This window comes from Micropterus dolomieu, unplaced genomic scaffold (genome assembly GCF_021292245.1).
Source record: "Micropterus dolomieu isolate WLL.071019.BEF.003 ecotype Adirondacks unplaced genomic scaffold, ASM2129224v1 scaffold_329, whole genome shotgun sequence".
NCBI classification, from domain to species: Eukaryota; Metazoa; Chordata; class Actinopteri; order Centrarchiformes; family Centrarchidae; genus Micropterus; species Micropterus dolomieu.
Genome location: NW_025744317.1, coordinates 1 through 13,209, shown reverse-complemented (window position 1 = coordinate 13,209; position 13,209 = coordinate 1). Strand labels below are relative to the sequence as shown.

The 13,209-nt window shown below is 41.0% G+C and overlaps 1 protein-coding gene and 1 long non-coding RNA gene across 2 annotated transcripts in view; both read right to left on the bottom strand.

Annotated features, from left to right (window-relative positions):
- Positions 1-9,330, bottom strand: part of LOC123967364 — a 10,773-nt gene extending 1,443 nt beyond the window's left edge. The window contains exons 1-5 of the long non-coding RNA XR_006824238.1: positions 9,292-9,330; positions 6,978-7,151; positions 4,218-4,264; positions 3,684-3,781; positions 3,003-3,058 (exon numbers count right to left, since the gene is read on the bottom strand). This is a non-coding gene — a long non-coding RNA (uncharacterized LOC123967364). The remainder of the gene's footprint in view (positions 1-3,002; positions 3,059-3,683; positions 3,782-4,217; positions 4,265-6,977; positions 7,152-9,291) is intronic.
- A 1,593-nt stretch (positions 9,331-10,923) lies between these two features.
- LOC123967365 (NACHT, LRR and PYD domains-containing protein 14-like) lies at positions 10,924-13,203 on the bottom strand. Its single transcript, XM_046043439.1, has 3 exons — positions 12,109-13,203; positions 11,650-11,823; positions 10,924-11,173 (listed from the first exon to the last, which is right to left on the bottom strand). Exons 1-3 carry the CDS (start codon positions 13,065-13,067, stop codon positions 10,924-10,926), a joined length of 1,383 nt encoding a protein of 460 aa, XP_045899395.1. The 5' UTR covers positions 13,068-13,203.
- Positions 13,204-13,209: the final 6 nt, after the last annotated feature.

The window sequence follows — 13,209 nt, the reverse complement described above, 5'->3', positions numbered from 1 at the left end:
GCCTCTTCACCTGCCTCAACCAAAACCCTATTAATCGGCTCCAGACTGAACAGAGCATTTATCAAGATCAGGAGAAGTGACCACATCAAGCCTGTTTTAGCCTCTTACACTGGATCCCAGTATGATTTAGAATTCATTTCTGTAATGTTCAATAATCTGAGCGTGTGATTTTTGTTCGCCCAGATTCCTTTATTACCAATTGACAGAAAGCAAATCTTGTAAATATGATTTTAACCAATTAAGCACAGTGCCAGAAAGTCCCACCCACTTTTCTAGCCTGTCGAGCAGTATCAGGTCATCCATGTTGAATCAGCACTGAGGTCCAGTAATAACAAAACTAAAATTTCACAGCTCAGGTGAATGTCATTCAAACAGCCTCAGTGCTGTTGTGTTGTTGAAATACAGAATGAAAAGCATGTTTTGCACCAGAAAAGCATTAAGTTGCTGAAAAACAACCTTTTCAATGATCTTTACTGAAAAAGAAAGGTTTGATGGGGTTCTGTAGTTATTTATTGCTGAGGCTTTTTTCAGAGTGGTTTAATAACTGCTGTCTTCAGGTCCCTGGGAAAGTCCTGGCAGGGCAGAACTACCTGTAATACATCTAATGCTAGGCAGATCAAATGCCTTTAAAGAAGCCTGGAGGCAGAGTCTCAAGGCAGCAAGTAGAAGGCCTGAGGTTTTGAACTAATTCTGTCAAGGTTGCTTTACATACGGGGTAAAAAACTGCTGCATTAACTAGAGTACCGGTAGTCTTATGCATGTACAGGTGACATAGCTATTTTTCCAGAGATGGAGTTGCCTTCTGTTCATCTGTTCTTTAGAATTTTATCTGGGAAAAAAGAAGTCTTTACATGACTTGGTGGATAGCATGTCAGGAGGGACTGATGCTCAGAGAAAAAAAGAAATACTGCCTTGCACTTTCTAGATCAAAGTCATAGCTGTAAGGTCCTTCTTTATAGATCTTATCTTCTGCCTTTCCAGACTTTGTTTCTTTTCAGGTCTTTCTTTACCAGTGTGGTATTTCTTCATGGTGCTTTTTTCCTACGAGAAACTATTTTGATCTTGTTTGGAGCAATGGCATCAATAATATTTATAAAATTAGAACTGAAACTGTTTCAGCTAAAGGCAGAGCTGCTGTTGGGTGTTAGAGGAGGATTTCTGAGAACAAAGCCGCTTCGCTAACTCCACAACTGGCTCAGGGCAGATTGGACAACTCTTGGAATCCACCTGATTGACAATGTCAACCTTTTCTGGAACTACAGTGAATACTGTCAGAGAAATGGCCACTGGTGCACACTCTCAGCAAACACAGACGTGGCCATCCCACATACTGTCATAGTTGACTGAGAAAATCCATATCCCCACAAGGTAATCACCTCACCATGTGGTTACAACATGGTCACTACAAGGGACCTGGACTGCCAGTCTACTTTCAGTCTAATATCATCCCAGTTAACATTTACAACAGGCAACATGTGAACCCACTAACCATCATTTAATCTGGACTAGTATCCTGACTTAGGCCAGAAAGCTTGAACTTTTACCAACATTTTTATTCTCAACAGAAATAGACACGACTTAGAGCACCGAAGTTTCCCCGGAGAGGGTCAGAGATCGACGCAAAAGAGTCCCATTCTGTAACCTGAACAGAGACCCGAGTCAACATGAAACAACTGACAGTCGACTTCTTCCGGCCTAGCTCTGTTTCTAATCATTATACTCTCTTGGCTCTCTTTCCTGCTGCACCTGGATCTGTGAAAGTCCCAGATATTTGGGTGTCTCTCTTCCCTCATTGTTTTCCAACCTTTCAGCATTCTCGGCCTGGCTGCATTTCCCCCCCCCCCCCCCGTGTCTTTGGCATGCTTACAGCTGATCAGTATATATCAACCATAACCTGACTTTTGTGCTGCGTGCTAGTTTCTCACTGTGCTCTGCTGTGTGTCGTCCTCTACACACAGCTTTAGTTTTAAGACTGCGATCTTCACTTTAGCTGTTTGTTTTATAACATAGTTTTCACACAAATCTGCTTCTACATTCCTGAAGGGGGAATGATTCAACCTTACATCAATAACCTCATCATTTAAGGCAATAACAATCAAACTATAACAAAACTATGATAAAGATAAAAATAACACATGATGACAATGTAGACCGTTATTGCTCTAATAATTAATAATAACAATTTAGACTACAATGCTTTAAGAATTTACTGCACGTAATCTGATCTCCATCCCATTTAAAGGCACTAAGACAGACTGAAAGGGAAAATGGATGTGGCTTTTGTTATTAATAACTCATGTCTGAACATAAACTTGACTCCATGTTTTAACAGAAACCTGGTTAAATAGCCACAGACCTGCTGTTCTTATTGAGACGTCCCCTCCGTGCTAAGGAATGATAAAAAACTATGATGTGACCTCCTTGTTCACATGTGCCCGGCAGTGGAAACCGTAAGGACACGTCTGCTAAAACAGAACACATGGAATAACAGGACTAACCTCTGCCTGGGCCAGATTTGTGGATAACTGCTGGATCTCTGTCCGAACACCACCTGTTACCAGTACCAGTCAGTAAGAACTGAAGAAGCCTCTTGGATTAGAGGCAAAACATCTTTGAGTGTCTACAACCGAGTAAAGTACTTGATTTTAATCCACCTGGGATAAGTATGATCTGAGTGACTGAGAATCTTCACACACATCTCTCCTGAGAAAAGTTACCTGTATCCTTTAGAGCTTAATGATTTCAGGCCTATTTCAAACCTTAAAAGTTCAATAGTTTTGTGAAGAATACAAAAGAGAGTTGATCCACAGCTCACCAACCACTGAGTGAGCTCGTTGTGATGTCAGGTTGTCGGTTTCAGAAAGTTACAACACAGCTCCAAGGGGTTTCTGAAGCTGTTCGACCATCAGACCAGCAGTTCTGATAAAGTATACTGGGGCTGTATCAGCTAAACTCTAATGTAAGTGCTGAAAGGAGAATTCTGCATTTTATTATTTGGTTACCTGTATGAAGTCTTTCCAGAGTCAGTCAGCAGGTCAGGTGTGAAACTTAACTTCTCCTAAAATTGAAAAACAGTACAAAATTAGTTACAGAACACGTTGAGATGGGAGCAGAAACTGGACGCCCAACTCTGAGAGTTATGTTCAGGTGACAGGAACTCTGCATCATACAGAACTAAAAGCCAATTAAAACATTACATCATAAAAAAAAAGAAACGTTTGGCACTTTGTGGTTAATGGTCACATGACTGGTTATGATTCAGCAATCACTTGTGATTTAAAACTAGAGAGTAGAGCAGTGCCTGATGGGTACTGTGTTTCAGCTCTAACAGATCCAGCAGACCTGTGCTGTACTACACAGAACTGGGAGATGCTTGCCTGATGTTATCTGAGCACAGTGAAGCTCTGACTGAGTGAGCCGGTCAGAGACGTCACTTGATTATCTGTTGTTGTTACTATTATAGCAGTTATCATCATTATTCAGGGGACGATCCTGCACAAGTGAAGCCTGCAGAGCTCTGTCGGACAGCAGCTGGAGGTTTCATAGACGAGGAGGTGGAAATTAATTTAGGGAGTTTCTGATAGGAGAGCGAGAGGAGTTTAGAGGGTAAGAAATATTAAACTCTGGAGGCGCTAAAACTAAGGAACCCCAGACAAATAAAAATGTTCAAGTGAAAAAGTGACCTTTGTATTCAGAGCCTCTCCACACAGAAGCTGCTGCTGCTTCAACCTCTCTGGATCATCAGGACACAGCTGATCCTCTCTGGCGTCCTCAGACGGATCTGGTGGTGATCAGAGACATCGGATGGAGAGAAGCAGAAGCAGACGTCAAACTCACTTTTGGACGTCCTGGTGACCCAACATTCAAAAACCTGTAACCACTGTAACCAGTTCAAGGCTGGCCAGGGCCCTTTGGAGCAGGTCGTTACCCCATGTGTCCTGTTGAACTCTACTGGAAAACCATCGAATAAGGTCAAGATGTAGAAGACCACAGTCATGTTTAAAAGTCTAAAGATGCAAAGTTATAACCAAGTCCATACAATCACATGTAACAAGGACAGAGATTCAAGACATTCTTGCAGTGAGGCAACACAGCAACAAGACATCATCTTTCCCAACATGCAGAGCAGAACAATGTTACCGGGATTAACCAGAGCCATGAAGCACACAGCAGACAGTTTAAGTTTCTTTAAGATATTCCAGAGGGCTTTAACTCACATCCTTCATGCCTGTCAGGTGTAGAGTTGTTTTCACTGCCACCCACCCTGTAGGAAGAAACACAAATACTGAAAACAAAACGGCTCCCAGATGCATTTCTGACACATTGCAGACGCCAGCCAGATATCTAGCACGCCAAATATGTGGAAGACTCGGTCGACTCGACATCCACATCCAGCCAATGAGAGCAGGCGGCTACTTTTTCACTACAAAAACACTTTTTACTCACCGCCACCTCTCTCTGTAGCTCACACGATCCCTGCTACCGGCGTGTGCTAATGGGCCAATGTCAACCTCAGAAATGCATAGGACCAGTTTCTCTATATAGGAGGCTTCTTGAAGCTGTTATTACCAACAAAGGCTTTTGTACGAAGAATTAAAAATATTTAAATAAGCATGTTCAAAACCTATTCCGTGTTACTTGACATTATTACACATAACTTACATTTTTGCATGTAAGGTTTACTTGGGTTGTTACCAACATGTGAAAATTTCATTTCAATAGAACCTTTAGAAATACGTTTACTGAGAAAAATGATGACATGTTCAGTACTTATTTTACCTGCTGTATACACCAATACATTTCAGATACACTACTACTACTTAAAGAAATTGATCATTTATAGCAAATATTGATAGTTAGATTTGGAAGAAAAGGCTCTGTGTTTGAGGAAGCTCTTAATTAATCTGAGCAGTGACGAGTTCGATATTTGAAATTTTTTAAATCCAATAGCCGATATATTGACCAATATTGTTTTTCCCCTTATTTTGAGAAAAGCATGACATAAGCAAAGATTATCCCTAAAATGTTATGTTGAGACCTCACCAAGATACCATGACATAATGTAGTATAAAAAGAAACTTTTTTTATTGTAATAAATAATACTTTGTACAAAAGGTACAACAAAATATATTAAGGTTTTGATAAATAAGAGTCAAATAAAACTACAGAAAAAAATGTATATCTGATTTGTTATAAATTATAGAGTAAATCGGGGCCAGCAAAACAGAAACTATAAGAATTACCCATATACTACTACTCCTCATCATATCTTATGTCATTGCTATAATAATAATGGCTCTCCTTCATAGGCATATATATATATAATATTTAGAATACGTCAAACACTAAAGTTTAATCGCTCATTAACGTTAGCGCTCCTCAACTGATAAACACGGCATTGGCTTTGTGGCTAATTTAGTTAGCTGCTGTAACATTATGTTTAATAATATTTAGAAGGGAGAAATGAGAGGACCGTTCCCTAGAAGTGCCGCACTTTTTTCAGAATTAATCTAACAGTCAGCGTACCGTTAGCCTCCACCACTCACCTACTCCTGCTGTGACCGGGAGAGAGCAGTGAAAAACCGGAGGGTTAGCAAGTCTGGAGAAGTGATAAGGGCTGTTTTTATTATTATTTAAGTGAAGTAACTGATGTGATAAATTAACAACTCACCGTAAACAGTGAGTGTGAGTGCTACCAGGAGCTAGGGAGCTCCTCACCGTAGCTCCGGCAGAGTAGTGTTGTGTCGTTCAAAGAAAGTTTAGTTCATTTGACGTAATCTTGTATGTGACTGAGGAGGAACAGGTTGTCTGAGGGAGTAATTCATTCATTTTCACGCATGCATGAATAGTCTTGGACAGCTGCATGGGCTCCGTCAGCCATCAACTGTGGGACTCTGGGTTTGACTTGTTCATTTCTCACGTGACAGCTCGGCTACTGTGGAGCAGGAATGAACTAATGCTCACTGCTCACATGGGTCCTCCTCAGGCATTCATTCATTCGGCAGCCTGAGTTACTGCCAGCACCAGAGAATGAGAGGCAAGTCGGTTGTTCAGAACCCTGACAGGGTTTTACCGGGAGCCAAATTACCTCCAAGGTCGTGTCCTCTCCAAAACAAATGGACCCGGTCGTTAAAACATTAAAACACAGCCACATAGCAACATTAGCGTTAGCCCTGTGGTGCGTTTACAGCTAACAGCTGATCCGGTCCGCCAGTGAATGCAACATAACTTTTTCCTTTTTATTTTTCCCTTAAAATCTGATGTTAAAATACAGCTGTTACTCACGGATAGGGACGTTAGACTATTGTATGAATGAGTACTTTAGAGATATAATGATATAATTATAAATACATATATATGGCTGGTCTGGTTGTATACTCAGGAAAGATTGTGAAAATGGACGGATTTAGCCGGAGTAGTAGCGATTGCATATTGACAACTTATTTCTTATGGTATGAATTTGGTTATAGCCCCATGGAGCTTTATAGAAAGATGATAGAGAAAGATCAAGAGGTGAATTTGTGGATTATACTTCCCTGTTTGAGAACTACGCTGTTTGACTCAAAAAAAAGATTACTTCATTTTAATGAACGAGATTTGAATATTCAAATCTGTGAAAAGAGTTACTTATACCATCACTTCGGCAGAGCCGCTATGACCTCCGGCAGACTGCGGTCAGTTGTTGTTTTGTTCTGTGGTGCTGCAGGGTTGTTAACAGAGGAGCTGCGGCGCGCCCTCTGGTGGGCAAACTATGCACCACTCATGACCTGAGGGACAGATCCGACTCTCTGTTTCTCTTTATTTATTGTCAATATCGGCTGTCATAAATGCCAATGCAGATATATCTGCAAGTAGCTCATATCGGCAGATAATATCTGCAAATCAATAAATCGGTTGGGCTCTAATTAAAATGTCAATACAAAAAACCTCTTGTGAGCGTATCAGTTTCATATTGAACACTTCAACTCAGTACTGACCTCGGAGTGTCCAGTCCACATTGTGGACTCTCCAGTCCAGCAGACAGCAACTTCCCTCCTGAATCCCGCAGCTTGTCGTAGTTCAGCTCCAGCTTTCACAAATGAGAGGGGTTGGACTTCAGAGCTGAGACCAGAGAAGCACAGCTGACCTCTGACAACCTGCAGTCCCATAATCTGAATAAAGAAAAGTAATGAAGATAAAAACCATTTAAAAATGCTTTGATCTGTGTGTTTATATCAATAATCAGACATTATTTGTGAAAAAACATTTACATAAACAGAAACCAAATAACTATTTCTATTTCAACAAGTAAAATTAAATAATATTAGTTCAGAGGATCTTCTGTATACAGATGCCATTTATCAAAATTTTGAAACATTCACTTACTTTAACAACTAACAGCAAGTCTTTGTGACTGCAGACTAAATTTAGTACAAGAAACATTAAAATATGAACAAAAAGGACATTTACAACTTTATTAGATTGAGTTGTTAATTAAACATATCTACAATAGTAAGAGAGAGTCAGTGAACTGACCTCAGAGTCTCCAGTCTACAGTGTGGACTCTCCAGAAAACCACTCAGCAGCTTCACTCCTGAATCCTGCAGCCTGTTGTTACTCAGCTCCAGCTCTCTCAGATGGGAGGGGTTGGACTTCAGAGCTGAGGCCAGAGAAGCACAGCTGATCTCTGACAAACTGCAGCCCCTCAATCTGAATCAAGAAAAAATGATGGTGATAATAATCAATTTTTAAATGTGGAACTCAACATTACTATGTCCCAATCAATCAGCTTTACCCTAAAATGAGTAGATGGACTGTCATTGTGTTATTGTGCATCATCATCATCATGTCAGCCTTCTACAGACATCATCCAAATGTCAGCACAACATTCATACACCTATTCATGTCAACAGAGCTCAATAACATACTGCGGATCTCAGGACATTTACAACTTTATGGATGGAAGCTATGCATGTACAGAAATTAGGTTCAGCTGTTAATTAAACATATCAGATATTCAATAGTAACAGAGAGTCAGTGAACTGACCTCAGAGTCTCCAGTCTGCAGTGAGGACTTTCCAGTCCAGCTGACAGCAGCTTCAGTCCTGAATCCCGCAGCTCATTGTTATTCAGGTCCAGATCTCTCAGATGGGAGGGGTTGGACTTCAGAGCTGAGGCCAGAGAAGCACAGCTGATCTCTGACAAACTGCAGCCCCACAATCTGAATAAAGAATAAATGATGGAGATAAAAATCCATTTCTAATCCAATTAGATGTGTTAAAATTTTAAATGTGGAGCTAACGTCCTAATCAATGAGCATTTCCCTAAAATGAGTAGAGGGACTTTGTCATTGTGTTATTGTGGATCATCATAATGTCAGCCTTCTGCAGACATCATCCAAATGTCAGCACAACATTCATACACCTATTCATGTCAACACAGATCAATAAACATGCTGCTGATCTCAGGCCAGTCTGGAACTAGAGGAGAAAAACTATATTAATCCTTTAAACAGCTGCACTTGGAAATATGTTTTGATCAGTGTGTGTGTGTGAGCGTGTGTATTCTGAAGGATCGATATCAATGATCAGACATTATTTGTGAAAACAAATTGAAACCAACAGAAAGCAAAGAAATATTTCTACTTCAACAAGTAAACTTGATCAGTTTAAAACAAATTAGTTCAGAGAATCTTCTGTAACAGATGTGACCATTTACCATAACGACTAACAGTGGACATTTTCTACAGTTTCTTTAAGAAACACAAGTCTTTGAGACTGCAGACTAAATTTAGCACAAGAAAAATATGAACAAAAGGACATTTACAACTTTATGGATGGAAGTTACAATAGTGACAGAGAGTCAGTGAACTGACCCCAAAGTCTCCAGTCTACAGTGTGGACTCTCCAGTCCAACAGACAGCAGCTTCACTCCTGAATCCTGCAGCTTGTTTCCACTGAGCTGCAGCTCTCTCAGATGGGAGGGGTTGGACTTCAGAGCTGAGGCCAGAGAAGCACAGCTGATCTTTGACAAACTGCAGCGCCACAATCTGAATAAAGAATAAATGATTGAGATAAGAAATAAAACATTTATAATCCAATCAGATGTGGTCAGGTTTCTCTCTTCACGGTTTAAATTCAGCATAATCAAAATGTAATCTGAATAAAAATTTGAATATTTATCTGGGAGATATAACTTTGATGCTGATAGTGCAAATTTTGTTTTTACACTGTCTAAAATGATTAAGTTGTAACTTGATTGAAACTTATCATCCTAAAATCTACAATTGTAACAGAGACTCAGTCAAATGACCTCAGAGTCTCCAGTCTACAGTGTGGACTCTCCAGAAAAACACTCAGCAGCTTCAGTCCTGAATCCTGCAGCTTGTTGTAGCTCAGCTCCAGCTCTCTCAGATGGGAGGGGTTGGACTTGAGAGCTGAGGCCAGAGAAGCACAGCTGATCTCTGACAAACTGCAGCGCCACAATCTGAAAAAAGAAAAAATGACGGAGATAATCATCATTTTTTAAACGTGAAGCTCAACATTACTATGTCCTAATCAATGAGCTTTTCCCTAAAATAAGTAGAGGGACTTCGTCATCGTGTTATTGTGGATCATCATGATGTCAGCACAATATTTGTACACCTATTCATGTCAAAACAGATCAATAACATGCTGCTGATCTCAGGCCAGTCTGGAATTAGAGTATCAACGTCTGTTGATACTCTAATTGTTTATATAGCACCAAATCACAATGTCTTGTTGTGATTTGGCGCTATATAAATAAAATTGAATTGAAACGTCAAATCAGACATGTTGGACTAAAAGTAGGGCTCGACTAACAATTATTTTAAAAATCAGTAAATTTATTCATTATTTTTGCAATTAGTCGATTCTAATTTTTCTAATGAATTCTTCTAAAGGAAAAAATGTATTACTCACTTAATATAATAATTTATCCAAAATAAATATCAAACACTTCTAATTAATAACTGAATATTTTATTCAATCATCCTGAAAAAGAGACATAAATCTTATATTAATAATAACAACAACTAGAAGCTGCCACTTGCATGGCCTCGGTGGGGGCCATGCAATTCGGACCAGCAGTCCCACAGGCATGACACACATCACATGCTGAGAGCCGTACAGAGATTGAAAAATATTTTATTAAAAAAGAATGTTCTGTAAATAATTTTTTGCAACAAAGTAAGTGGTAGTGGCTGACTGTTGCCAGAGTTTAAGTTTTTTGTTAATCGGATTGGGCTATGTGGCGATATGACATCACTTTCTGTTTTGACTGTTTTTACGAGGTTTTTGTTGCAGTCTAAAGGTCTGTGGCTTCAAATAATGAATGCTGCCATGAAAACAGAGAAACAGTTAGATCTGTTGTCCAAAAGAACTTAGAAATCAATTAGAACATTAGAAATCTTAATTTGATGTTTGATGTGGATGTTGGAAGAGGGATGAAGCACCCAACCTGCCTTTTCTTTTTTAAGCTGCAGACCCCAGATCTCGAGGTCTCTTCTTTTTGGAGAATCATTAGCTTTTAGCTCTCTGTGTGGTCTGATTGGTGGACCCTCACTGGTAAGTTTGTCATCCACACTGCCTACACTTCACACAAGTCATTACAGACAACTACAAATCTGCTGTTAAGGAACTTGATAGATTGTGTTCAAATGCCACACTGCGTGAGGAACAGTGGTGGAGCGGGGGATGGCTAGGAAAGGTATAAACCTGGAGTTAGCCATTTGGAATTGAGGTAGGCCAGAACCTCATACTGAAACTAGCTTGTTATCAGGGGCCTCTCTCTGTGTAGGATTTGAACATAATGTGCTAGGGTCCAAGGGTGGCAACCCAAGAGAGCGGGGTTAGTGGCGATTAACGTTACAGTAGGTGGACAGTGGAAGTCGGTGATTAGTGGAGTGACATGATTCCTTTTGGGTTAATTGAAAACTAGATGCACCGCCGCAAACCATTTGTAGGGGATACAGGCTGGAAGACCCGCTGGGAGAGCATTGCAGTAGTTGAGATGAGGGAAAATCATGGCCTGTACCAGAGTCCCTGAACTGCGCTGAGACAGTGGGGTCATCTGGCAGGAAGGATATGTAGAGTTGCATATTGTCTGCGTAGCAGTGGTAAGAGAAGTGAGCGAGTGACCAGCCTCAGTGAGGTGGTGTAAATTTAGAGGCACCCTGTGGAGAGGCAGTGAGAGAAAGACAATTTTCCTTTCCAAGAAAGATTGTAGGAACCCCTAGAAAGTTAGGATGTTGGTCTGTATTAGGCTGCTATTTATTACTCTTTAGCTCTATTAGCTCTGGTTTAATGCACACCAAACCACAGCAGATGTGTGGGCAGTGTACCACATTAGCTTCTGTTATAATGAAGATCATCACCGTTCCTAACTTCACCTTTATTGAGATTTGCACTCATGTCTTCAACCAACCTGTGTCTCTCTGTTTACACAGAAGCTCAGACTCTCTACAGCCTGTTTATATCTCCTATCATCTGATCTTCAACAACCTCGTTCATATCTCTCACACTCAACAGCCACATCAGTACTGACATCTTCACTGACTGATGGCCCACAATGAGAGTCTGTGGAAGCTGAAAAAAACTGTCCTGTCAAACATTAAATTTCTCTACTTTCTGTTACAGTCAGTGAACTGACCTCAGAATCTCCAATCTACAGTTTGGACTCTTCAGTCCAGCAGACAGCAGCTTCACTCCTGTATCATGCAGGTCATTGTCACTCAGGTCCAGCTCTCTCAGATGGGAGGGGTTGGACTTCAGAGCTGAAGCCAAAACTTCACAGTGAGTCTCTGAGAGTTCACAATCAGAAAGTCTGCAAGGAAACATTAAAATAGTTACTATGAAGAAGAACAGTTCTAATTCATTTTATGACAAAAAACAGGATATGTCAAACCGTTTGACATATCCTGTTTAATGAACATTTGCTCTGCACATCGGTGGTTCAGATAATCTATCTTACTGTGTTTGAAATGAAAGAATAATTCTCACCACTCAAGAACATTTGTGACAAAATACAACTGAATTTGTTAGTGTGTCTATTTGAGGAACTGAACAGCTGATCTTCACTGATTTATAATGTTAATCACTCTGGACTTACAGAGCCTTTCTGCAGTTCCTCACAGCTGGAATCAGTCTCCTTCGCCCCTCCCATGATGTGTTGTACTTCTCCAGGTCCAATTCATCCAGAACATCCTCTGACATCTGTAGCATGTAGGCCAGAGCTGAGCAGTGGATCTCAGAGAGGTACTTCTCTGATCTGTTCTCTGACTTCAGGAACTCTTGGATCTCCTGATGTACTGTGTTGTCGTTCATCTCCGTCAGACAGTGGAAGATGTTGATGCTTCTGTCAGGAGAGATCTCATCACTGTTCATCTCCTTCAGGTTGTTGATGGCTCTCTGGATGGTTCTTGAACTGGACCTTGTCCAACCCAGCAGGCTTTCAAAGAGTCTCTGGTTGGACTCCAGAGAGAGGCCATGAAGGAAGCGAACAAACAGGTCCAGGTGGCCATTTTTACTTCCAAGGGATTTCTCCATGGCTCTCCTCAGGAAGTTGTCTTCGTCGTCATCACGATCATCGCTATCTTCCAGGAAGTCCTCCAGTACCTCTGAGTTCCTGCTGGTGTAACAGTGGAACATGTAGACTGCAGCCAGAAACTCCTGAACGCTCAGATGAACAAAGCAGTAGACTGTTTTCTGGAAGATCACACTCTCTCTTTTGAAGATCTCTGTACAAACTCCTGAGTACACCGAGGCCTCTGTGACATCAAGACCACACTGCTCCAGGTCTTCTTGGTAGAACATGATGTTTCCTTTCTCCAGCTGTTCAAACGCCAGCCTCCCCAGCTTCAGAAGAACCTCCCTGTCAGCCTCCGTCAGCTTCTGTGGACTCGTCTCATGTCCCTCATCGTACTTCTGCTTCTTCCTCTTTATCTGAACCAGCAGGAAGTGTGAGTACAGGTCAGTCAGGGTCTTGGGCAGCTCTCCTCTCTGCTCTGTAGTCAACATGTGCTCCAGAACTGTAGCAGTGATCCAGCAGAAGACTGGGATTAGACACATGATGTGGAGGCTCCTGGAGGTCTTGATGTGTGAGATGATTCTGCTGGACAGCTCTTCATCACTGACTCTCCTCCTGAAGTACTCCTCCTTCTGGGCGTCAGTGAAGCCTCGTACTTCCGTTACCCTGCCGACACACGAAGGA